This window comes from Chiloscyllium punctatum, chromosome 17, assembly GCF_047496795.1.
Source record: "Chiloscyllium punctatum isolate Juve2018m chromosome 17, sChiPun1.3, whole genome shotgun sequence".
In the NCBI taxonomy this organism is placed as follows: Eukaryota; Metazoa; Chordata; class Chondrichthyes; order Orectolobiformes; family Hemiscylliidae; genus Chiloscyllium; species Chiloscyllium punctatum.
The window spans coordinates 58,839,426-58,867,096 of NC_092755.1; the positions used below are offsets into that span (position 1 = coordinate 58,839,426).

Consider the following 27,671-nt stretch of genomic DNA (forward strand, 5'->3'; position numbering starts at 1 on the left):
ACATCTAAAAAGAAATCATGAAATCTCACAGTCTGTGATCAACCATTTTAATATCATACATTTGATTATGTTCCCTATTAGATGTAACTTGATACTTTGAAGCAATCAGAGATGAAAGAGGCATGGTTGCTAAGTTTGCAGACAACACTAAAATTGGTGGCACAATAGACGGTAAAGTAGGTTTTCTAAGATTACAAAGAGACCTTGATTAAATGGGTCAATCGGCTGAAAAATGACAGATGAAGTTCAATCTGGATAAATACAAGGAATTGCATTTGGGTACAACAAACAAGGGTAGGACTTAGAGAATTAATCATGGGGCCTTGTTGTAGAACAAGAGAGGACTTCAGGGTGCTGGTACAAAATTCTCTCAGGTTTGTATCACATATAGACAGGGGATTTAAAAAGCATTTAGCCTTCAGTGCTCAGTCCTTTGAGTATTGGGTTGGGAAGTCATGTTGAGGTCGCATAGGACATTGGTGAGGCCTCTTCTGGAATACGGTATCCAGTTCTGTTTATCCAGTTATAGAGAGATTATTAAACTGGAGAGGGTGCAGAAGAGATTTATCAGGACATTGTCTGGTATGGAAGATTGGAGTTAAAATGAAAGGCTAGGTAGGCTGGGACATTATTTCATTGGAGTGTAGGAGGTTGAGAGGTGACCTAATAGAAGTTTATAAAATAAATGAGGGGTATATATAGGTAATGGTTGTTGTCTTTTCTCTAGGATGGGGGATGTCAAGACGAGGGAGCATATTTTTAAGTCGAGAGCGTGTTGCTGGAAAAGCGCAGCAAGTCAGGCAACATCAGAGGAGCCGGGGAAAAAAAAAAAAATCAACGTTTTGGGCCAGAGCCCTTCATCAGCAAATATCCTGAAGAAGGGCTTTGGCGCAAAATGTCAACACTCCTGCTCCTCGGATACTGCCTGACCTGCTGTGCTTTTCCAGCAACACACTCTTGACTCTGATCTCTAGCTTCTCCAGACCTCATTTTCTCCTGGCATATTTTTAAGGTAAAACGAGAGGCATTTTAAAAAGAAATGAGGGGAAAGTCTTTTACAGAGTGGTTTGTGGGTGGAATGAACTTCGTGCGAAAGTGGTGGATGTGGGTTCAATAACAATGTTTAAAAGACACATGGATGAAAACATGAATAGGTTTGGAGGGATATGGGCCAGGAGCAGGCAGGTGGGACTAGTTTAGTTTGGAATTATATTCTGTATGGATGGTTGGCCTGAAGGTTCTGTTTCCACACTGTACGACTCTATGAAGACCGTAAGACACGAGCAAAGGTCAGCTGTTTTGTCCAGAGAGTCTGCCTCATGATTCAATTAGACATGGTTGATCTAATCATCATGAATTCCATTTTCCTGCCTTATTCTCAATCTTCAATTCCCCTAAATTGATTAAAAATGTCCATCTCAGCTTTGACAGCCCTCTGCAGTAAAGATGCCCACAGACTTAGTCCCTTCAGGGAAAATAAGGTTGCAACAATGTCTGCTCTCATTGTCCTAAAATTCAATAAATACAGACCCAACCTACTCAACATTTATTCATAAGGAAATCCCTCCATATCTAAGACCAACCTCGTGAAACTCCGCTGGGCTACCTACAAAGCCAGCATACATATCCTTAGATAAGTGGACCAAATAGTTTACAGTATTCACTTTCCCAAGATCTAACGATTACATCAGTGCATTCGCTACCTCTGCAGCTGCTTCCTTTATACCTTAAGTGCCTAATATAGTTTTAACAAGGCTTCCTTTTTTTCATACTTTATTCCCTTTGAAACACAAGCCAACATTCTATTTGACTTTCCTATTACCTGAAGATGTATGCTAGCATTTTGTGCTTCATTTTTGAGGTCCCCTAAATCCATCTGTGCTGCAGCTTTTTGCAGTTTTTCCCTACTTATAAGACTAAGAACTTCTATTCTTCCTGCCAGATTACAAAACTTGATGTTTTTCACATTCTATTCCATCTAATAACTTTGGCTCACGCACTTGCCTACTTCCCCCCTGTAGACTCATCTTCATCACATGCCTTCCAACTATTTTTGTATCATCGACAAAATTGGCAATATTACATTAATGCTATCATGAATAACCGTGGCTCCAGCACAGATCCCTTGGGGACTTCACTCATTACATACTGCAATATTGAAAATTCCCTCTTTATCCCAATTTTTCTGCCAATTTGTTTTTTATTCATTTAGTGGGATGTGGGCATCACTGGCTGGCCAATATTTATTGCCCATACCTGGGTCCCCTTGAGAAGGTGGTGGTGAGCTGCCTTCTTGAACTGCTGCAGTCCACCTGCTGTGGGTTGATCCACAATGCCATTAGGGAGGGAATTGCAGATTTCTGACCAGCAACAGGTGAAATATTTCCATGTGAGCCAATTAGCTAATTCTCTATTCTTCTAATATACCACTTCTAGCACGGAGGGCTCTTATTTTATTAAGTAGCCTAATTTGGGTACATTATGAAACACCTTTTGAAAATGCAAATACACTACATCCACTGGCTCCCTTTTTATCTATTCAGCACTCCTTGAGGTGGTAACAGACAATGAATTTATCAGACATGACTTCTCGTTCATGAAGTCATGCTGACTTTGCCTGATCATACTTAGCATTTCTAAATGGTCTGCTATTACAACCTACATAACAGACTCTACCATTTTCCCAATGACAGACGTTAAGCTAACTGACCTGTAGTTATCTTCTAGAATTTTGTCCCCCTTCCCTTTTTGAATAAGGTGTTAATCAGCTGTTTTCTCAATATGCTGAGACTTTTCCCAAGATCTAAGGATTACATCAGTGCATTCGCTACCTCTGCAGCTGCTTTCTTTATACCTTAAGGAAGCAACCCATCAGGTCTAGGGGACTTGTCAGTCTTTAGCCCCATGAGTTTCCAGAGTAGTTTTTCTCCAGTGACAGCTCACATATTTATTTCATGTTGTACACTCCACCCTTTTAATATATTTGAAATGCTATTAATGCCGACTACTGTGAAAGATGAGTGAAGTTTTTATTCAACTCTTATACCATTTCCAGACTGCCCATTATTGTTTACACAGCTTCATCCGATAAAAGGCACTTATGTTTACTATTTTGTGTCTCTTGCTTTTTAATCTTTAAAGCAGCTCATACTGTCTGTCTTTATGTTACTTGCTAGGTTGCCCTCTGCCCCTTTTCTCCTCCATTATTTTTTCTCCATCTTCTATTGACATTTTAAAGAACTTGCCCAAATTTTTGGTTTTACCATTGATTTTTGTCATATTGTATATTTATTCATTCAATTTAATACTATCCATAATTAGTCTGGTTAACCACAGTAAGTTTATGCCTTTCCTGGAATCCTTCTTCCTCACTGGGATACTTGCTGATTGTAATTAACTAATTTCTGAATATCTGAGATCGTTCATCAACTGTCTTTCCTACTGAACTCTCTCAGTCCACTTCGGCCAACTCTGTTACCAAATTATCTTCAACAATATTCAATAATAGGAAATCTGAAATAAAAACAAAATGCTGGAAATGGTCACTACATTTGGCAGCAGCTGTGGGGAAATGGTAGTTGCACTCTTCATTTATACTGCCAGGCCTGCAGAGTATTTCCAGTATGTACTTGGTTATTACTTAAGGCTGGACTACTTCTAGCAGTGAGCAATTATGTTTAAAATACTTTGTGAGATTCCATGAGACTTGCTGGGGTTTTGGGAACTGTGCTCCATGATTACATCAGCTTATAATTATACCCATACTTTTACTGCAGCTTCACAGGCCAAATTCTATTTTTATTAGATGAAGTTAAGAATTTATCTTAACTGGTGTTTAATTAGTGGAAAGAGGCAGAAGGCTTAATGATTGCCCATTGTGTATGAAAACTACTAATCACTGACCTAATCACTAATTTAAGAACAAAAGCAGTCTTATAAGTTAATACAATACAAATAATTATGACATCATGCATCAGAATTTCACCTGGCATATTACGATAATAAAATTTACCATTGCAGTGCTCTGAGGCATTAAATTCACTTCTCAAAGCAAAGTCTATAATTTCATCTATCAATTTTCTCTCTCATGTACTCATTACACTCTCCCTCACCAGTTGAGTTTCTCGCCTTCCCAATGACGTATTTTTCTCCCAGATTTCCTATTCTTTTCATCGTTCTTATTTAGGTTTTTATTGCTCCCCCACTCATGCTGCACTTCACTCAACCTCATTTTCGGCAGTATCTACACTGCTGCATTAGGCAGACAAAGGCACTCTGGAGGGAAAGGGTGAAGCTGCCAAACAGTTGTGGACTCAGAAGAGGTGAAAATCAACAGCCGAAGTTATGCACACAGACTGGCGGAGATCCTTCATCACCAAAGTACTGTCTGGTCACAAAGGTTTGCAATTTTTGTTTAGATGAGGAAACAGGATTTAATAATGAAAACATAATACTTTGGGCCTTGAATTTGCTCTCTTGAAGTCTGTTATGAATATAGAGCTATCATGCCCACAAACACACTTCCCCATTGTGAAGCCAAATAGAACACAGTAACCTATGCAATACATCCACAAATACAAATGCATTTCTATGCCAATATGGCACAAACTACTTTTTTCTTTTTAAAGCAACTCTGATCATGCACCAAAATTACTTAAAGAAATAACGTTTTTTTAAATTAAGGAATGGTTGTCCAAAAGCTTTTCTGGCAATTTATGATTTAGGCACACAAATATTATTTTTAAAAAGTGTTAACGATACTGTGCCTTTTGCAACTCCAGGACACTCAAATTCTCATCCGACTACAGACAAGTATAGTAAACAATTTCTTTACAGCAACTATGAACAGAAAGGAGGGAAATAAATAGTTGCGGGCATGAGGGATGATGATCTCATTTTCTATATTTACTTTATACAAATCACATATCCCAACCAAACGTGAACGAGTTATTTACAAACTAGGAGAAATGAAACTGTATAATTTAGTATCAGCCCTTCCCATAGTAGTAGCTTTCCCAGTTTGTTCAAAAGGCTGCAGGTTTACAAAGCTTTATGCCATAAATTAGCCTGACATTTCAGTGTAGTAAAGCTGCCATCTTTCACTTAAGGTTTTGAGAGGGTAGATGAGACTCTTGATTTAAGTTCAGATAAAATATTTCATGCATTATTTGATTTACAGCAGGATGACTCTCTCCAGTTCACCGGTCAAACAACATTCCTCAACAAACACCAAAAACCATTTATGTTATTGCTACTTAAAGGCATTTATGGTGTTCAAATTAGCTGCCATTTTTAAAAATTAAAACATTTTAATAATTTTTGGCTAGGAAATATTTTGAGATGAGGTTGTGAAAGTTACTGAATAAATACAATTTCTATTTTTCTTTCTTTCTTTATTTACCAGTAAATGGTAAATGTGGAATGGCCAAAAGGTTAATACAGGCTTTAAATCAAGAGAAACAATCCTATGAAAATGTAGCTAACTGTGCAAGGGTGAAGTAGCAGATTATGAGGATGTGAGGAGCAGCTTTGGAAGGCAAGAGGGTGGGGAGAGAGGATACTGTGGGAGGAAGCGCAACACATACACACACAGTCAAGATACTTTCTCATCAACCTGTTCAGAGATGTTACATCTCTGGAACAGCTGTAACTTGAATCCAGATCTTCTGGCTCAGAGGCATACTACCATTGCACCACAAGAGCCCTGACACAAAGTGAATTGAGACTTCTGCAAATCCGTTCCACAATGTTTGTAATGGAGCTAGACCTAGGGCCTTCATCATTCTTAAATTAATGTCCCCTTTTGTCCACAGTGCTGAGTGACCTCAAAAAAAAAGACATTCTAGAACTTCACCAGCTCCATCTATACCCAGCAATGATCTTACTAAATATTAAATAAGTACCTACATCTGTACATTTAACAATCCATCTTGCTGTGCATCACAGCTTTACAAACTGTAAGGGACAAAAGTCAAATATGAAAAACATGGTGGCATTGGAGACAGAGATTTTTTAGGAATCCAACACTGAGAACATTGTTAAGACAATATTCAAACTGGCGGCTTTATAATAGGTTTTAGGGATTTGATAGGATAGATGTGTGGAAGATGCACCAACCTGTGCAGAGATATATAAAATTAAACCAGCATTTCCAAATTCAAGCGAAACATTTCAACCTGAACAGTAGCAAGAACCATGCTGTCGAAGCCTTGCATTAATCAGGGCTGAATCACAATAATGCCAAAACTCAAAAGAGAACAATTTACACTGCATGAATTTGAGTTCATGCAATCCACACTAATCTTTATCCCTGTTTACACAACAGGAGCATATTTGATCTTTTTTATACTGTTGCATACAGGATTGTTGTGTGCAAACTGGCTACCACATTTCTTAAATTAAAACAGTGGTCACAATTCAAAAGTTCACTATTGGCTGATGTTTTATGACAGAGGTTGTAAAAGGTGCTACACAAATGCAAAATGTTTCTCATCTTTATTGACTCACTGGTAATTAAAGATACTGTAGAGTTGCTGAGTGCAAATTTGTCCATTTTTAAATTAACTCCAGCGCTGGGATCTTTGATAAGTTCACACAACTAACCATTCAGAAAATAAGCAGATTTAAACAGTACACATGAAGTATACCTTTGCAGTAAACTGTAAATGCTACTTAAGGCAAGCAAGCAGAAGACTTAATTCTTTCCTTATGGAGAAAAAGGCAAAATAATCAATGAGAGTCAACAAAATAAAAAGTACAACCATTCTCAAAGTTCACTGTGAATATAGCACATTGAATTATAAACTTACTTGTTCTGAGGTGAACAGGGTCTTGTTAAATACTGGCACATTGGAAGCAGCAGAAAGGCAAATGCTATTGTTGCAAGAACTGAAAGAAAAAAAATCTGGTGAGTTCCAGCTAGCATCGCATCTACAGAGAAGGGGTAAAAGTACAAACACAAGAGACCAAACACTTAATTAGTTCAGTTAGCATACTGAATTTATTACAGAATGGCCTTCATTCAAAAGGATTATCTACAGAGTTATAATGTTGATGACAAAAGCAAATATTACTGGAGTTAAAATGGAAAGCTGATACCTATATTTTCTTGCATCTATAAAAGGAATCTTCTACAAAAGAAAGTGGATTGCTATTGGAATTGGTCATATCCATGCTGTGGTTTCCATATTCACTTGTAGAAAATGCCTTAGCACATGACAAGAAAGAATATCTGCCTCCTGAGGGGAAGAACCATTTTTAAACAAGTTAATGTTTTAATAATTCCAACACAACTAATAAAAAAGTATTTCTGTCAGTTTTGTGGAATCTGGATTGTGCTGGTTAGGCAGGTACTTATTGCCTGCGAAGTGGCAGTGAGCAGCCTTCTTGATCCATTGTCGTCCTTGGGCGTACATACCTCTGCAAAGCCGTTAGGGAGGGAATTCAAGGTTTTGACCCAATAATTGTAAAGGAACACTGATCCAATTCCAAGTCAGATGGTACACGATCAAGAGGAGAACTTCAACGTGGTGGTGCTCCCATGCTTTACGTTGTTTGTCCTTCCTTTGAAAGATGCTGGCAAAGAGGCCTGGTGAGTTGCTTTTGTGTATGTTGCAGGTGATACACAATGCTGTCACTGTGTGAATGTGGAGGTGAAAAGGATGCTAAAAAAAGCACGATGGTTTGTCCTGGATGATGTCAACTTCTTGTTGGAGCTGCACCAATCCAGACAAGTGAACAGTACATCATTACAGGTGATGAGTGCACGGTCAATGGTGGATGGGGATCAAGAAGTCAAGAGTTACAGTGCAGAATTCCTAGCATGGCTTCTGATCTGCTTTTATAGCCACAGTAGCTTTATGGATTGTCCAGTTCAGTTTCTAGTCAATAGTGACCTCCAGACGTTGACAATGGGGGATTCAATGTTGGTAAGCCATTGATCCTCAATGGGAGGTGGTCAGATTCTCTCTTTATTAGATGGTCATTACCTGAAGTTTGCGTGCTGAGAATGTTACTGCTATCAGCTCAAGCCTGGAAGCTATGCAGTTTTCTTGCATTTGGACATGGCTGCTTCAGTTCTCAGAGTGGCAAACAATGCTGAATACAGCACAAATATCAGCAAACTTCATAACTGACTTTATGATGGAGGAAGGTCATTGATGAATTAGCTGAAGATGGCTGGCGCAACATGTAGTAATTCAGTTTTTATCATTCATCGACTACTTCCCCATTAGCCTTGCAAATATTTTTCCCTTAATTATTTAACTAATTCCTTTTTGAAAATCAAGACCAAATCAACTCCTGCACTGATATCATAGAAATACTTGCTTTCCGATAACTGGCACCATCTTGTGTGTTCAGTATGGTTCTTCTGATACCCACTGACTCCCAATTTTGCTAGGGCTACATACATAGTCAAATGCTGCCTTGATGTCGCTTCACTTCTGGAGTTCAATGTTTCAACCAATGTTTTCTCAATGTTTCAACCAAAAGCTGTTATGAGGTCAGGACTTGAGCGTTGGATCCTTGTGGAAACCAAATTGCAAAATGACCAATAATCAAAAAATGGAAAGACAGAGGATTGAGGAAATTTAAAACCCAATTTAAAAATGTCCAAAAATAAGGAGTAGAAAATAAATGTTATGCTGGCCTTCAAAATGAGAGGATATGAGCAGTGATATCTTGATGCAATTACATAAGGCATTGCTGAGACATCTGGAACATGTGCAGTTTTGGTTTCCTTATCCAAAGATGTCCCTGCTACAGTGGGATTGCAGCAAAGTTTACCAGACTAACTCCTGGGGTGGCAGGTCTGACATACAAGGAGAGGTTGAATTGGTTACAGAGGAGTGAGGGGGTGAACTCAAAGAAACCTATAAAATTCTAGCAAGAATAGATAGGCAAGATTAGATTAGATTCCCTACAGTATGGAAACAGGCCCTTTGGCCCAACAAGTCCACACTGATCCTCGAAAGAGTAACCCACCCAGACCCATTCCCCTTCCCCATGTTTACCTCTGACTAATGCACCTAACACTATGGACAATTTAATGTGGCCAATTCACCTGCACATCTTTGGATTGTGGGAGGAAACCAGAGCACCCAGAAGAAATCCACGCAGATACGGGGAGAATGTGCAAATGCCACACAGACAGTTGCCTGAGGTTGGAATCAAACCTGGGTCCCCGGTGCAGTGAGGCAGCAGTGTTAACCACTGAGCCACTGTGCTGCCCTTATGAATGAAGGATGCTTTCAGTGGTAGGGAAATCACAGACTAAGAATACAGGATAAACCTGTTAGGACGGAGGAGAAATTTCTTCACACAGAAAGCAGGCGCAACCAAAATTATGATTTCAAGATGAATCAGAAGTACCAGTTGGTATTAAAGGGATCAATGGATATGGGGAAAAGCAGGAACAGGCTATTGATCATAAGTGATGAAGCGCACTGGAGATGCTGAATGACCTGCTCTTATTTTCTATGTTTCTATGAGTTCCAGAGGGATCAGTGCAGGAGCTACAATTACTACAATATATATTAATGACTTGGTATGAGGGAAAGTGGATCTACTAGCACCAAGTTTGTGGATGACAAATGCAGGAAGGCAAGCAGTGAGGATGACAAAGGAATACAGACAGGTTACGTGAATTGGCAAAAACTTGGTAGATGCAATGCAATGTGGAAAAGTGCAAGGCTATTAAAATCTGGCAGAAAGCTGCAGCATTGGAGATTTGGAGGTCCTTGTGCACGAACCACAGAAAGCTGGTACAAGTCAGTTCTTCTATAACACGATAGTTGTATTCTTGTGCAACCCCATGTTATACAAAAATCATGCTTTAGAACCAGCACTTAAGAGTGTTGGTGCTGTAATTGCGTTACAATCAACACATGCTTTAAAAGTTTGTGTGCTGCAGAAACAGTGCCCCCAATTTGTCAATCGTGTTACAGTGAATCTGTATTGACAAAATGCATTTATAACAGAATGACCTGTATGCAAGGGAAGGCAAATGAAATGCTGACCTTTATTTCAAAGGGAATGGAGTATATTAAAAAAAGGCAAGCCTTGCTAAAACAATACAAGGCACTTGCTAGACCACAGCTGAAATACTGTGAACAGCCTTGATTCCCTTATCGAAAGAAAGATATACTGACATTGGAGGCAACCCTGAAGAAGTTCATCAGCTTGATGCTGGGTATGGAAGGATTTTTTTCTTTAAACAAAGTTTGAGTAGGCTGGTCCTGCACTCTTTGATGCAGAGACCGTTAGATGCTGAGAGTTTGTTTTTCTTTGTGGGAGCGTCTAGGACCAGAGGTAAGGGGGTGCCCAGTTAGGAGAGAGAGGAGAAATAAACTTCATGCAGAAGCTAGTGAATTCCTTACTGCAGGAGGCTATTGATATTGATACTGGTCATTAAGAAACATTCAAAGTGGAGACTGATATCTAATCAAAAAGGGATTCAAAGGTTACACTCAAAAAGGCAGGAGAGCGGAGTGAGGATTCTCAGGTGAGTCCTAATCTTATTGAATGGAGCAGACCTAACTGGACCAAATTGGTCTACTTCTGCACATCTGTCTTAATGTCTTATGAACAGGTTATTGCTGCCTAAGTCCTACTTCATAACATTGTCAACGATCTCTTCCAACACTCTACTAACGATAACAGAGTAAACTGACAGGGCAGTAATTGACCAGGTTGCATTTGTCCTGCTTTTTCAGCACAGGACACAACTGGGCAATTTTTGCATTGTTGGGTAGGTGACAGTGTTATAGCTGTACTGAAACAGCTTAGCTAGTGGTGTGTCAAATTCTGGAGCACAAGTCTTCATTAATGATGCTGGAGTGTTGTTGGGGCCCATAGATGTTACAACATCCAGTGTCTTCAGCTGTTTCCAACGTTAGATGGAGTAATTCAGTTTGCCTGAACACTAACATCTGAGAAACCAGGAACCTTAGCAGGAGGCCAAGGAGCGGAGGTGGAGTGGATCTACACTCGACACTTCTGGTTCAGGATGAGTGCAAATGTTTCATCCTGGTCTTTTGCACAGATGTGCTAGGCTCCCTGATCAGCAAGGGAATATTTGTGGAGCCTTTATTCCTCCCTTAGTAGTTTAACTGTTCACCAACATTCACAATTGAACGTGACAGGAGCTTAGGTCAGATCTGTTGGTACTAAGTCCATTTAGCCTTGTACATCGCATGCTGCTTGCACTGTTTCCATGCAAATAGTACTATGTTGTAGGTTCATCAGCATGATACCTCATTCTTAGGTACACCTTTGCTGCTTTTAGTATACCTTCTTGCACTTTGCATTGAACAATGGTTGGCTTCCCCAAGCTGGATGACAACGATAGAGTGGGGGTATGCCTAGCCATTAGGGTATATTCAATATAATTCGATGGTCTACAGTATTTCATGTATATCCAGCTATGACTTGCTAGAAGTGTTTGAAATCTCGGTTAGTAATGCTCTTCAGATGGTCAGTGCAGACCTGATGGATCGAATGGCTTCTTTCTGCACTGTAGAAATTCTAATGACAAGTCATCGCTGTCCTCCTTTATCACTTTTCTTGAAAACCATCTTTTTGGCCAAGCTGTTGGTCATCTCCCCAATTACTTATTCCTTTGGAGTTAACATCTAACCTTTCTTTCAAAAGGTTTTTTCTTTTTTTATACAATTTTTGAAGGCTATAAATAGAGAAGTTATTTCGTGAATTAATTACACAAATCTCTAATACTGGCAACAAGTGGTTTTACCAGAATCCAATATTTTCTGTAGTTAGTTAGGATGTTTAACACCACGTGACTTGCCAAATGTTGTTCAGTTAATAAATATGAAAAATGCTTCAACAATATTCACATTCCTCAAACACTATTCTGAATCATACCTGCAGTGCATATTGTAAAGACTACTTGAACGGAATCGAAGAAGAAGAACATCACTAGGAGAGACACTGATGCCCCTACTGGAAGGAACAAGGCTTGTGTAGAATCTATGGTCTGGATACCTAGAAAATAAATTAATCATCATTCGTTAAGAGTTTGCAATAAACTTACTTTGACAAATTACACTACATTCACGTGGCTCATGAGTACAAGATCAATGCCAAAAAGTAGTTCCAACACACGCATCTGAAGCTCAGGCCACCTCTATAGTATTTTTGATGAAATTATTTTTTACTGCTTTACTTTACAGAGAAGGGTCGTTATTAAGAGGGGAAAGTGACTGCAGAATGAGGCAAGTAGGGGGATTGAGAAGATACAAGTAGCGATTCAAGATTTTTGCAGCCTATACTGACAACAGGAGAGGCTGTAGAGAGAATAAGCACACTGACCATGCACTATGACACTATGACTATTCAAGTAGGGATTGTTAACAGGAATGCAGTAGTCTGATACAGTATCCTGATTCCTGAAGGGCTTATGCCCAAATCGTTGATTCTCCTGCTCCTTGGATGCTGCCTGACCTGCTGCGCTTTTCCAGCAACACATTTTTGAATTCTGATACAGTATCATCAGGGGGATTAACACAGTTCTCTGTGGTCCAGAGTATCAATGTTGTCTGCCGGTTTGGGACAACTACTCTGGAGAGAAGCATGCAGGAGAAGCAAGGATCCAGATTTTGTGGTACATCTGAATACCAATGACACAGACAAGTCTAGGAAAGGTGTTATATTTAGGGATTATGAGCAGTTAGGGGAAAAATTAAAAGGCTTAACTTCAAAGGGAGATCTCTGGATTACTTGAGCCACAGAAAAATTGGCACTGGATAAATGTCTGCGTGGCAGAAGGATTGGAGTAGCAGAAGTGACTTTTAATTCATGAGACCCTAGCAGCAGAGCTGGGAAAGTCGGAGCTGTACTATTTAAACAGTTTTCACCTTAACCATGCTGGACCAGTGTTCCAATGAGTTGTAAAACTAAAGGCTACAGAGAGCGAAGAGAACAGATTATCTGACAGTTGATGTGGTAAATAAAAGTTGGGGGGGGTGGGAGATAGAAAAACAATGTAACAATTTTACTCATGTTAACCAGAGTGGTTAAGGAAGTGCGTGTGCAAACTTAGCACATGAGCAGATAAGGTCAGAGATGGCAAAAGGATATAAAGACAATTATAAGGTTCTATATCTAAACGTTTGCAGTATTCATAAAAAAGGATGAATTGTTAACAAAATATATACGAACTGACTGCTATCACAGAGATATGGCAGCAGGGTGACTGAGGTTATGACCCAAATATTTAAGATTTTGACATTTTGAAAAGATAGGAAGCTAAAAGGTGGTAGGGGTAGTACTGTTAATTAGCTTGAAAAGGACAAGATGTAAAATGAGTTTGGGTAGAAAGGTCACTTGGGGGAATATGCTATAGACTCCCTGACGTAGTTATACACTCAAGACAAAGTTCACAGGAAGAGACAGATGTAGGATAGAAGGAAGTTACCTCAATAATTAGGAGTGACTTTAATCTGATTGGTAAAAGTAACTAGAAAATAAGATGACATGTTGTATTCAAGATTTGAAACTAGATAGTCCTGGTGTATGGGATTAAACTCATCGTAAAGAACCTCTTGGTAGCATCAAAACATGACAGAATTTTACATTTTGTTTGAAGAGTACAAGTGTGGGTCTCAAACTAGATTCTTAAACTTAAATAAAAGGTAATTATAAATATCTAAAGACAGAGCTAGCTAGCAAACTCAAACTAGGTTAAAGAGGTAGAATAGATGCAGAAGGAGATATCCAATAACAAAAACATTATCCCATTGAGAAAGAAAGAATTTCTCAAGAATGCATTATCCACAGTTAAGCAAGCAAGCTAAGGTTGTATTAAATTGAAAGACACTGTACAAACCTGCAAAGTTAAAAATCACAACACCAGGTTATAGTCCAACAGGTTTATTTGGAAGTAATAACTTTCAGAGTTACCTGATGAAGCAGCAGTACTTTGAAAGCCAGCACTTCCAAATAAACCTGTTGGACTATTACCTAGTGTTGAGTGATTTTTTAACTTTGTCCACCCCAGTCCAACACCAACACCTCCACATCAATTCTGCAAAGATTTGCCATTTTTTTAAAAAGAAAGTTGAAGAAAGCAAGGGCTGAAAGGTGGCTAGCTAATAACGTAAAAACTGACCATTTTAAACAAATTATGTAAATAGGAAAAGAACGGAAACTAGTCCTGGACCCTTACTTAGCAATATTGTTGGATCCACAGAAGATATCTGATAAGGTGCCACAAAGATTGATACATGAGAAAAGCCAAATGGCAGTTGTTTCCAGCAACATTTGCCAAATCCAAGGGCAAAATTACATGACACCAGATTGCAGTGCAACAGGTTTATTTGAAATTATAAGTTATTGCCGTATAGCCCTTTCATCAGGTGAAGTGAGAGGGAAGCGCACAGAACACAGAATTTATGGGTAGGGAGATCAGAAGATCATACAAATGGTGTGAGTGGAGTGACGATTATAAGTCTCTGCAGGTGACCAAGGGTGTTAGGTGGTGTGAGTAAAGTGTCCAAAGCTAAATAACCACCAAAGGGATGACCAATAATCCAATTAAATAAGGCAGAAAAGATAATTAAAACAAAACAAAAACAAAGTGGTGCTGGAGATAAACCAAACGACTGGAATAATATGGAATACAAACAGGTCTGGCAGCATCTGTGAAGAAAAGCTGGAGGAAGGGTCACCAGACCCGAAAGGTTAACTCTGATTTTTCTTTATCGATGTTGCCAGACCTATTGGGCTCCCCCAACAACCCCTACCATAGCTCCTGATTTACAGCATCTGCTGTTCTTTCAGTTTTTCTTTGACTGGAATATAACAACTTTTTTGGGGGGAGATGGGAGCTCAGCAGGTCTGGTGGCATCTGTGAAGATAAATCAGTTAATACTTCGGATCTGCTGTCCTTTCCTCTGGTTTTTCTTCACAGATGCTGCCAAGCTTGCTGGGCTTTTCCCGCAGCTGCTGTTTACATTCCACATTATTCCAGTCATTTGATTTGTCTCCAGCATCACCTTATTTTTAATTTTTTGGTAATTATCTCTCTGCCTCACTTAATTGGATTATAGATTATCCATTTGGTTATTATTTAGCTTTTGACACTTTATTCACACCATCTAACATCTGTGGTCACCTGCAGAGACATATTATTCAACACACCACTCACACCATTCGTATGGTCCTTTGATCTCTCTGCCCAAACATTGTGTTCCGTGTGCTTCCCTCTCACCTCACCCGATGCAGGAGGAGTGCTCAGAAAGCTTGGGATTTCAAATAAACCTGTTGGACTATAACCTGGTGTCATGTAATTTCTGAATGTGCCCACCACAGTCCAGCACTAGCATCTCCACATCTTCAAAATCAATGAGAGTGAAATGTCAAGAGGGGATACGCACTCTACAAAGGGATTGGATTGGTTGATTGATTGGGCAAAGATTTGGCAGATAGAGTAAAACATGGTAAGTCTGAATATGTTCAGCTTGGCAGGAAGAACAGAGATGCAGTGTACTATTTAAATGGAGTGCATTTTGGATGACCTGGAAGACAAATTGTACATTGTACATGAACAGTATTCAAATACAGAATTCTATTTGGAAGGCAAGTGGAACGTTTGCTTTTATTGCCTATTTTATTGCAGCTGTACATGGCCTTAGTGAGACCGCATCTGGAATCAAGTTTAAACACAATTGCATCCTCTTAAAAGAAGGAGATCAGAACAGTTCACAAAGGTCATGCAACTTACTCCTGGGACAAGTGGGCTATCACACAGGGAAAGGTTGGATCAGCTGGGCTTGTATCCCTCAAAATTTTAAGAAGGTAAATAAAGTGGGTGAGAAGGCATTTGGGATACTTGCCTTCATTAGCTGAGGCAGAGAGTTTAAGGACAGGGAGCTTATGTTGGAATCCACATTATAAAAAAAGTGTTGTGACTGCAGTGAAGAGGGTAAAGAGGAGATTTACCAGGATGTTGCATGGGCTGACGAGTTTTAGTTATGAAGAGAGATTTGATAGACTGGAGCTGAAGAGGAGCGAAGGATTATTTGCATAGCCACAGATAGGATAGACATTCCCCCTTGGTGGAGGGATCACTGATTAATAACTATGCTTTGGGCTTTGCCAATGTTGGACTGGGGTGTACAAAGTTAAAAATCACACGACACCAGGTTATAGCCCAACAGGTTTAATTGGAAGCACTAGCTTTCAGAGTGCCGCTCTTTTGTCAGGTGCTTATGGATTAATAACTAGATTAATAAGAGGGCATAAGTTTAAAGGAAGGGGCAGGAAGTTTAGTGGGGATGCGAAGAAAATATTTCTCACTCCGAGGACAATGAGAATTTGGAATCAATCCATTGCTTATAAGAGGTGGTAGAGACAGAACTCCTCACAACACCATTAGTGCTTAGATGTACACTTGTGATGTCGATGCCAATGCATATAGTTAAGTGCTGGAAAACGGGAATAGAATAATTAGGTGGTTGTTTTCGACCAGCACAAACTTGATGGACCGAAGGGTATTTCACTATGTTGGCTTCTGGCTATCAATAAAAAAAATCTTATTTAAAATTAAGATCTTGAGCCAGCTCAAGAGTGGATACGAGGAAATGTTTCTTCTGGTGTTTGAGACTATTATGAGGGGACATACAAGAGCAAGATGTCCTCTTGTTGAACGAATATATATAAAAATAAAGATGCTTTTCTCTGTGAAATTAATCCATGGAATTATCTTCCTTCAACAGTTGAGGTGATGTCATTTAATTTATTTCAGGCAGATTGACATTTTTGATAAGTCAAAAGGAATGGAGGAGCAGAAAGCCAGAACTAGATCAGTCACGATCTTACTGAATGACAGAGCAAGACTGAATGCCCGAATAGCTTTAATCCTCCCCTAAATCCTATATTGCCATGTCCAGCACAGAAGGATAGCAGTTTCATTGTTCTTTACAGCAATCATCCACATTCACAATAATTAAAAAAGCTGAAAAGACATTACATTTTGCCATATGTAAATGTAGATTCAGGGAATAAAGCATCTTTTGTACATTAATAAAATGAGTATTTGTTAAGGCAATCCTAAAACCATTACAAAGTCTAGCATGCTGCTACATTACTTTTACTGCGTAATACTCTAACAGTGCATGCACGCGCTAGTACATCCATCACCTTTGAACAAATAAGCCAATGTATTAAAGGCATGTTTTATGGGTAAAATGTAAGCTTACAATTTCAGATAAATTCATAGTACGGTATACATTTGGAAAGTTTCTCATAACTTAAATATGTTAATTAGATCTGGAGAAACCAGATGTTCTTGGAACAAGTCATCCAGTAGGTTAGAAGTAGTCTGCAATGGCTTTGCATTAAAGGGACTGAAGGAATAATTGTCAATGTTTGTGAGAAGATTTGTAGCTCGGGTGCTCGTTGTTGTGGTTCTGTTCGCCGAGCTGGGAATTTGTGTTTTGTCCCCTGTCTAGATGACATCCTCAGTGCTTGGGAGCCTCCTGTGAAGCGCTTCGGTGATCTTTCCTCTGCCATTTAGTGATTTGTATCTGCCGCTTCCGGTTGTCAGTTCCAGCTGTCCGCTGCAGTGGCTGGTATATTGGATCCAGGTCGATGCGCTTATTGATTCATCCACAGATTCAATGCCCTGTGGAATTCCCTGGCTATTCTCTTTGGCTTGTCCTATAAATAGTAGTGTTGTCTCAGTCGAATTCATGTTGCTTGTCATCTGCGTGTGGCTACTAAGGATAGCTGGTCGTGCCGTTTCGTGGCTGCGGATCATTAGCTGTCTTCCTGTTTGTCCTATGTATTGTTTTGTGCAGTCCTTGCATGGAATTTTGTACACTACATTGGTTTTGCTCATGCTGGGTATCGGGTCCTTCGTCCTGGTGAGTTGTTGTCTGAGAGCGGCTGTTGGTTTGTGTGCTGTTTTGAGTCCTAGTGGTCGCAGTAGTCTGGCTGTCAGTTCGGAAATGCTCTTGATGTATGGTACTGTGGCTAGTCCTTTGGGTTGTGGCATGTCCTCATTCCGTTATCTTTCCCTTAGGCATCTGTTGATGAAATTGCAGGGATATCTGTTTTTGGCGAATACATTGCAAAAGAGGAAGAAGAACACCTATACAATGTATTCGCCAAAAACAGATATCCCTGCAATTTCATCAACAGATGCCTAAGGGAAAGACAACGGAATGAGGACATGCCACAACCCAAAGGACTAGCCACAGTACCATACATCAAGAGCATTTCCGAACTGACAGCCAGACTACTGCGACCACTAGGACTCAAAACAGCACACAAACCAACAGCCGCTCTCAGACAACAACTCACCAGGACGAAGGACCCGATACCCAACATGAGCAAAACCAATGTAGTGTACAAAATCCCATGCAAGGACTGCACAAAACACTACATAGGACAAACAGGAAGACAGCTAATGATCTGCATCCATGAACACCAACTAGCCACGAAACGACACGACCAGCTATCCTTAGTAGCCACACACGCAGATGACAAGCAACATGAATTCGACTGAGACAACACTACTATTTATAGGACAAGCCAAACAGAGAATAGCCAGGGAATTCCTAGAGGCATGGCATTGAATCTGTGGATGAATCAATAAGCGCATCGACCTGGACCCAATATACCAGCCACTGCAGCAGACAGCTGGAACTGACAACCGGAAGCAGCAGATACAAATCACTATAAATGGCGGAGGAAAGATCACAGAAGCGCTTCACAGGAGGCTCCCAAGCATTGAGGATGTCACCTAGACAGGGGACGAAACGTCTGCAACACAAATTCCCAGTTCGGCGAACAGAACCACAACAATAATTGTCAATCATTGGAATTGGAAGGCTGTGAGCATTAAAGGAATTGTTCCTCAGCATGATTTATCTTTACAGTATGATGAGACATTTATTCAATTGAATCAAAATTCCAGAAATCTCATAATTGGATTAATTTGAGAATTAAATTTTATGCATTAACTACAGAAGGGACTGTTAAGATGTAATCTTATCAGCAGCCCAAGAATTCGACAAATGGCCAAATAAACTTGTAGGCCGAGCCGGAAGACTTATTTTCAAAACAATTCTCTCAACCTGAAAATGTACAATTCCATTTGGAAGTTTACTTTTTCAGTTGTTTCCAACCCACTCGCAATTACATGTGTCTTCCTACAGGAAGCTAAACCGATTTAAAGCAAACGATATAATACAGAATAAATTCTTACAACCATGTGATCACATCACAAAACTTCGCTTTTCACAAAAATTGAGACTGCTAACTTCCGTGAGTGTTTGCTGTGGTGGAAGACACAGCTTTATCTAATGACAGGCAAAATTTGATCAAAACTTGAAAACAAAAATTAAAGGTTTATTGAGTCATCTGACATCAGAATTGCATAAAATGTCTGCACTCTCAGCTGAGTTTCACACAAATTCAACATTGTAAGTGATACACCAATATCAAAACTTCCAGGCTGATATATTTTTAATCCAAGTAGATATATGATTCCAAGACAAAACATAACTGAGTGCAGTTATAGATTACTTACAGTGTGGAAACAGGCCCTTCGGCCCAACAAGTCCACACTGATCCGCCGAAGCGCAACCCACTCAGACCCATTCCCTTACGTTTATCCCTTCACGGGCAATTTAGCATGGCCAATTCACCTAACCTGCACATTTTTGGATTGTGGGTGGAAACCAGAGCACCTGGAGGAAACCCATGCAGACACTGGGAAAATGTGCAAACTTCACACAGTCAGTCGCCAAACGGCGAGAATTGAACCCGGGATTCTGACACTGTGAGACAGCAGTGCTAACCACTGTACCACCGTGCCGCCCTATCTCATATATAATCTCATAGTATGTGGTAACTGCATACTTCAATTTCAATACAGTACTATCTTCCCCGTGATCTCTCTTGCTTTCAGATTCTTAAAGTTTGAGCAGTTTAAACTATTCCTAATCTCAATATGTAACCAAGCACTTACTATTCAGCTTCTTGGAATTTCAAGTCATCCCTAAGCAGTCTTCAGTCAAAAATAGACTTCTCAAGCAATGTCACTTTGCAAAAATCTCAACTTCAGTAAACCCATAAAACAGGTCAGGTTTAATCCAGTCCACCTGTGGAATGACAGTTGTCTAAATAGATATTGCAACATCTTTCTGCAATATTTAAAGATACTGTATGTACCAAGTGGAACTGCACTTGGGAGACATTGGAATTCCATATAACTGCAGGTTAAGAAACTGGAAACATAGCAACAGGAAATTGGAGGAGAGAAATTATAGCAGAAAAGAAAAGAAAAGACAGGATTGGAGGATTGTGATGATGGATGTGACATTTTGAGGCAGGAAGACAAATGGATGGCACAGGAAGTGGGGGACAGCACAATAAGTATGGAATGAGGAAACAATTGGCAAGGATGAGGATTACATAGAAGAGTCGGGATGCAGATTGCACAAAAGGGATGAACGGAATGAATACGGAATAAAAGGGACAGCATAGGAAGAGTGGAACTACAGGGTGTGGGGATTATCAAAATACTGTTGCAATAGCTAGCCAGTGTTGTAGTCACCTCAAATCAGCTACCGCAAATAGAAAGTAGACAGGCAGGAGGCTGGAAGAACACAGCAAGCCAGGCAGCATCAGAAAGTGGAGAAGTCAATGTTCCAGTATAACCCTCCTTCAGGAATGGAGGTGGGGGTAAAGGGGGCTGCAGATAAAGAGAGTGGGGGGGGGGGTGGAAGAGAAAGAGAAGGGTTGGGCGGGAAGAGGGCCCATCATTTACCTTACCTCACCATCCCGCACCTTCCCCACCCAAACCTACTTCTCACCCCCCCTTTATCTGCAGCGCCCACTACCCCCACCCCCATTCCCTTCTCTACCTTCTAATGCTGCCTGGCTTGTTGTTTCTTCCAGCCTCCTGCTGGTCTACTTTGGATTCCAGCACCTGCAGTTTTTTTTTGTTTTAACAGCTGTTAGAAAGACACACTGTGCTTTGTTGCTTTTTGCTATTGAAACCTGGATAAATCCACATCACTCGCTCGTATATACAGGCAGTCCCAGGTTTCACAGTCGATTTGTACACAAGTTAGAATATAGTGAATATAAAATAGCCACGTGCAAGTACAGGAAATATCGGCATGTTGGATCTTTAAACTTACACCCCTGTGAGAGATCAGGTTCCGAAGGATGAACATTTCTAAGTTGGACTGTCAAAAGTCAGGGACCTCCGTCAAAGCTTCCTAAAAGCTGGGAGGATTCCTTATCAAGTCAAGCACGCTAGTTGAATGGGTGTCAGAAAGATTTTAAGCCAATAAATGTCAAGCCTCAACAGTGCACCTGGTGATTTTCCAAGTTACAATCTGTTCTGCAATTGACTGTTGACCACTTTATACTTTATTTTCATCCAGGACTTCACCTTAAATAAAACTGAAGAATTTCCACAAAGCCAACTTTAGTGCCACAACCAAGTTGCAACTGTGGGTTTCAATTCTCCCAACAGATCCTGACATATGCGCGTGCGAAGACATTCAGTGAAGTGTTACAGTCATTTAATCTTAAACAGAAGGTGAGAAAACCCGCAGGGGAAAAGAGGGAAAAAAAACTGGACTGGTTTCTAGCCCATCATGAAAAAATATTTAACTAATGAAACCTTTGGAGACTAAATGTTTAAAGCTGTTCAATTTAAACGTGAAACAAAGATAGAACAAGTGTAAGTGTTGAGAAGTTGGATTTTAGGAAGAATGCCCTGAAAGAATTAAATGCTGTGAAGGAATTAAATGTTCAAATTGCTTGAAGGACAAGGAGGATAGTTTATCTCCAAAACAAACAGAACAATTCCCAAGGAGAAAGTGAGGACTGCAGATGCTGGAGATCAGAGCTGAAAATGTATTGCTGGAAAAGCGCAGGAGGTCAGGCAGCATCCAAGGAGCAGAAGAATTGACATTTCGGGCATAAGCCCTTCTTCAGGAAGGAGCCCGAAACGTCGATTCTCCTGTTCCTTGGATGCTGCCTGACCTGCTGCGCTTTTCCAGCAACACATTTTCAGAACAATTCCCAAGTCAACTTTAACAACGTAAATTCTCCCAAATTCAGACAAAAAAAAGTAAATAGAAAAAAGAAGCCATTAACTGAAGAGGGTAGAGATGTTAGAAGAGATGGAGACACAAAGGGGTTCAGGGAATACACTTCCACAGGGAGTAGCCACACAGAAGGTGCACCCACCGATGGTGTGTGAAGGAAGAAGATGTACAAGAAACGGGAATCAAAAGAATTACAAGAATGTGGAAACAGGAATTTTAAATCTGGACAAGGATGTACGGTTGGAAAATAAAACATGAAAATAAAAAGGTCAATAAAGGATAGACAATACTGAATGACCGTAAGAGGACAAATAAAATTAATCACAAAGAATAGCAGGATAAGAAAAAGTATCAAGAAGAGTGATGACAAAATACTGACGAGATGCCAAGAGGGGACATGGGAAGATAATATGAAGGGTAACAATGCAACATTCTTTAAATTATTAAATAAAGAAAGGTGAGCGAGATGCTGGACAATTAGGCAACAATGCTTGCACAGTCTTTGCAGGTTTCCCTTAAACATCTAACACCATGCAACCTTTCACAATCAAAATTGAAAAACCTTGATGTCAATTTTACTCTCCTTCTTTGGATCAGTGATTTACTTCACAGTAAGACTCAGGGAGTGTTAATTGCCAATTATCAACTACTGGATCACCTCAGGGCTGTGTAATTTGACCTTTGCTTTTCATCCTCTACACAAATGATTGTCAAGACTTCACCTGACGAAGGGGCAGCGCTTTGAAAGCTTGTGATTTCAAATAAACCTGTTGACCTATAACCTGGTGTTGAGAGATTTCTGACTTTGTTTACCCCAGTCCAACACTGGCAGCTCCATGTGACAGAGCGCAACAACATAATTCTGAAATTTGCTGATGATATAGTACTTGTGGTTCGCATCACAAATAACAAAGTAAACCACAGGAGCACAGAAAAGATTGTAAAATAGTACAATAACAATTCCTTTCAACTGAACAAATAAAAAAGAATAACTAGTTATAGACTTTAGGGAAAAAAAATGACAGTTAATGATACTACTCCTACAAAGATACAAGATATCAGCACAAAGTAGTGATATATTGAAATGGGGTGAGGGGGGGAAAACAAGTTACAGATGTGGTTTTTAAGAGACATACATAATTATGCTATATCACAAAATTAAATCCTGTAGAAAAAAAAATCCCAATATCATGAATATTTTCTACACAGGTAGAGGAGAGATAAGGTGTAGAAAGCACGGTTTTGAGTGGGAGATCATGCCTTACAAGCTGGTTAGAGTTCTTTTGATGAAGTGACGAAGAAAGTTGACAAAGGCAGGGCCGTAGACATAGTCTATATGGATTTTGTAAGACATTGGATAAGGTTCCACATGGTAGGCTGCTCTGGAAGGTTAGATCGCAGAACATCCAGGGTGAGCTGACAAACTGGTTAAGCAATTGGTAAGGATGAAGGAGGGTAATAGTGGAAGGAAGCTTGTTAGATTGGAAGCGTGTGACTAATGGGAGTGTGTCAGGGGTTGGTGCTGGGGCCCATTATTATTCATTATCCATATCAATGACTTGAATGAGAATGCTCAAGGCACAATTAGCAAGTTTGCAGATGACATTAAAATAGGCAGTATTGTAGACAGTGAGGAATGTTATCAAAAATTGCAGCAGGCTCTTGATCAGCTGGGGAAGTGGGCCAAGAAATGGCAAAGGGAGTTGGAAACAGGAATGGTCATTACATCTTCCAGGGTTTAGTTGTTTCAGTAAGAAAGGAAGGTGGCAAAAGAGGGGTAGGTGTGGTATTATTAGTCAAGGACGCTAGTACAGTGGCAGAAAGGATGTTTGAGGACACATCTACTGAGGCAGTATGGGCTAAGGTTAGAAACAGGAAAGGAGAGCTCACCTTGTTGGGAATTTTCTATAGGCCTCCAAATAGTTCCAGAGATGTAGAGGAAAGGATAGCAAAGATGATTCTGGATAGGAGTGATAGTGGCGGGGTAGTTATAGGGGACATAATCTTTCCAAATATTGACTGGAAATACTATACTTCGAGTACTTTAGATGGGTCAGTTTTGGTCCAATGTGGGGTTTGGAGGGTTTCCTGACATAGTATGTAGACAGGCCAACAAGAGGGGGAGGCCACATTGCATTTGATATTGGGTAATGAACCAGGCGAGGTGTTAGATTTGGAGGTAGGTGAGCACTTTGGTGACAGTGACCACAATTCGGTTATGTTTACTTTAGCGATGGGAAGGGATAGGTATGTACTGCAGGCAGAGAGTTATGTAAAGCTGGGGAAAAGGCAATTATGATACGATTAGGCAAGATTTAGGATGCATAGGATGGACACGATTGAAAAGTGGAACTTATTCAAGGAACTGCATGTCTTTGATATGAATGTACCTGTCAGGTAGGGAGGAAGTAGTCGAGTGAGGGAGCGGTGATTTACTAAAGAAGTTGAATCGCATGGCAAGAGGAAGGCGGTGGTTTATGTAAGGATGAAAGAAGATAGAGAGTGGTGATTGATGGGAGACGTTCATCAAGGAGTTCAGTTACTCGTGGTGTACTGCAAAGATCTGTTTTAGGTCCACTGCTGTTATTAATTGTTATAAATGACCTGGATGAGGGTGTAGATGTTTGGGTTAGTATATTTGCAGATGACACTAAAGGTGATGGAGCTGTGGATAGTGCCAAAGGGTGCTGCAGGTTGCAGAGGAACATAGATAAGCTGCAGAGCTGGGCTGAGAAGTGACAAATGGAGTTTAATGTGGAAAAGTGTGAGGTGATTCGCTTTGGAAGGAGCAACAGGGATACAGATTATTGGGTTAATGGTAAGAGTCTTGGTAGTGTAGATAAGCAGCGAGATCTCAGAGTCCATGTGCGTAGATCCCTGAAAGTTGCCACCCAGGTTGATAGGGCTGTTAAGGCAGCATATGGTTTATGGCTTTTATAGGTGGAGGGATTGAGTTTTGGAGCCATGAGGTCATGTTACAGCTGTACAAAATTCTGGTTTGGTTACACTTGGGAGTACTGCATGCAGTTCTGGTCACCACATCACAGGAAGGATGTGGAAGCTTTGGAAAGGTTCAGAGGAGATTTACTAGGATATTGCCTGGTGTGGAAGAAAGATCTTATGAAGAGAGGCGGAGGGACTTGAGGCTGTTTTCATTAGAGAGAAGAAAGTTGAAAGGTGACTTAATTGAGACATATAAGATAATCAGAGGGTTAGATAGGGTGGACAGTGAGAAACATTTTCCTTGGATGGTGATAGCCAGCACAAGGGAGCATGGCTTTAAATTGAAGAGTTATAGATATATCACAGATTTCTTTACTCAGAAAGTAGTAGGAGAGAGGAATGCCCTGCCCGCAACAGTAGTAGATTCGCCAACTTTAAGGGCATTCAAATGGTCATTGACTAAACATTTGGATGAAAATGGAATAGTTTAGGTTGGATGGGCTTTAGATTGGTTTCACAGGTCAGCACAGCATCAAGGGCCGAGAGGCCTGTAGCACAAGTAATGTTCTAAGAGTTTGACATAGATAAGTGCGAGGTCTTGCATTTTGGAAAGACAAATCAAGGTAGGAGTTTCATACTGAATGGTAGGGCCTTACGGCGTGTTGTGGACAGAGGGATCTGAGAGTTCAGGGTCACAGTTCTCTGAAAGTGGAGTCACAGGTAAATAGGGCAGTAAAGACAGCTTTTGGCAGACTGGCCTTCATCAGTCAGGGCACTGAGTACAAAAGTAGGAAAGTTATGTTGTAGTTATATAGGACACTGGTGAGACCATACTTGGGAGTATTGTGTTCAGTTTTGATCACCTTGCTATAGGAAGGATGTTATTAAATTGGAGAATACAGAAGAAATTTACAAGGATGTTGCCTGGATTCACTGGTCTGAGTTAGAGAGAGGTTGGACAAGCCAGGACATTTTTCTTTAGAGTGTTGGAGACTCAGGGGGACCTTACAGAAGTGTATAAGATCATGAGAGGCATGGAAAATGGTGAATGTACTCAGTCTTTTTCCCAGGGCTGGGGTATCAAGGACTAGAGGGCATCAGTTTAAAGTGAAAGGGGAAAAAAATAAATGGGAACCTGAGGGAGCAACTGTTTTATACAGAGGGTGCTATGCATGTGGAATGAGCTGCCAGAGGAAGTGGTTGAGGCGATACATTAACAACATTTAAAAGTCAAAAAGGCATTTGGACAAATAAATAGATAGGAAAGGATTAGAAGGATATGGGTCAAGTTCAGGGAAATAGAGTTGGCATAGACAGATATGTTGGTTGGCATGGACCACTTTGGGCCAAATGACCAGTCTCCATGATTCTGTGAGAGAGCTTAATTCATTTTGGTTGTCTTGCTTGGTATTGCTGTCTTGAGAGAGAGAGGGCACAGAGATGAGTGAACTAAACCGGATGGGTGTTATTTGATAGCAGGTGTTTCTTGAAGAACTCTGCTCAAGGAAGTAGAGAGTGTCACAAACAATGAGAATCACCCTTGTCTCAATATTACTGTTGGATTTGTTTAGGGAAGAGGTTGCAATCCTTTAGCTGCAGGACAAATTAATTAGAGAACTGTTAATGCCCTTCTCAACAAAAATTTTTAATGCATTGGAATAGCTTTTAATAAATTTCAATTAAAAGCGCACCTCTGCAATAGATTAATTTTCAGTCACTAATATGCAATTTTTCTAAAAGAATGAGCAAGCAATAGAGTTGGAGATATACAGCATGGAAACAGACCCTTCAGTCCAACTTGTCCATACTGACCAGACACCCTAAGTTAACCTAGTCCAATTTGCCAGCATTTGGCCTATATCCCTCCAAACTCTTGCTATTTATGTACCCATCCAGATGCCTTGTAAATGTTGTAATTGTACCAGCTGCCACCACTTCCTCTAGCAGCTCATTCCATACACAAACCACCCTCTGAGAAAAAAATTACCTGTTAGGTCCCTTTTAAGTCTTTCCCCTCTCACCTTAAACATATATCCTCTAATTTTGGACTCCGAACCCCAGGAAAAAGACCATGTCTATTTACTCTATCCATGCCCCTCATGATTTTATAAACCTCAATAAGGTCACCCCTTAGCCTCCGACACTCCAGAGAAAACAGCCCCAGCCTATTCAGTCTTTCCCTGTAGCTCAAATCCTCCAACCCTGCCAACATCCTTGCAAATCTTTTCTGAACCCTTTCAAGTTTTACAACATCGTTCCGAGATGAGGGTGACCAGAATTCCACAATTCCAATCGCAGTATTCCAATAGTAGCCTAACCAATGTCCTCTGTAGCCATAACAGGACCTCAATGCACTGACCAAAAAAGGCAAGCATACCAAATGCCTTCTTTACTATCGTCTACCTGGGACTTCACTTTCAAGGAACTATGAACCTGCACTCCAAGGTCTCTTTGTTCAGCAACCTTCCCCAGGACCTTAGCATTAAGAGTATAAGTTCTGCCTCGATTTGCCTTTCCAAAATGCATCCACAATGAATTCCAAATCAGGAATAAAGTGAAATTTAAGAATAGATGAAAGAATGGTGCTCGAGGATTACTTGTGCTTATTTTAAAATGACTGGACTTTAAGGAAAG

At 40.2% G+C, this 27,671-nt stretch overlaps 1 protein-coding gene across 2 annotated transcripts in view; it reads right to left on the reverse strand.

The window, feature by feature from the left end:
* Positions 1–27,671, reverse strand: part of sppl3 (signal peptide peptidase 3) — a 211,614-nt gene that overhangs the window by 77,082 nt on the left and 106,861 nt on the right. For both annotated transcript variants that reach the window (XM_072587257.1, XM_072587258.1), the window contains exons 4-5: positions 11,884–12,003; positions 6,810–6,888 (exon numbers count right to left, since the gene is read on the reverse strand). In XM_072587257.1, coding sequence (XP_072443358.1) covers positions 6,810–6,888; positions 11,884–12,003 — 199 coding nt within the window. The remainder of the gene's footprint in view (positions 1–6,809; positions 6,889–11,883; positions 12,004–27,671) is intronic.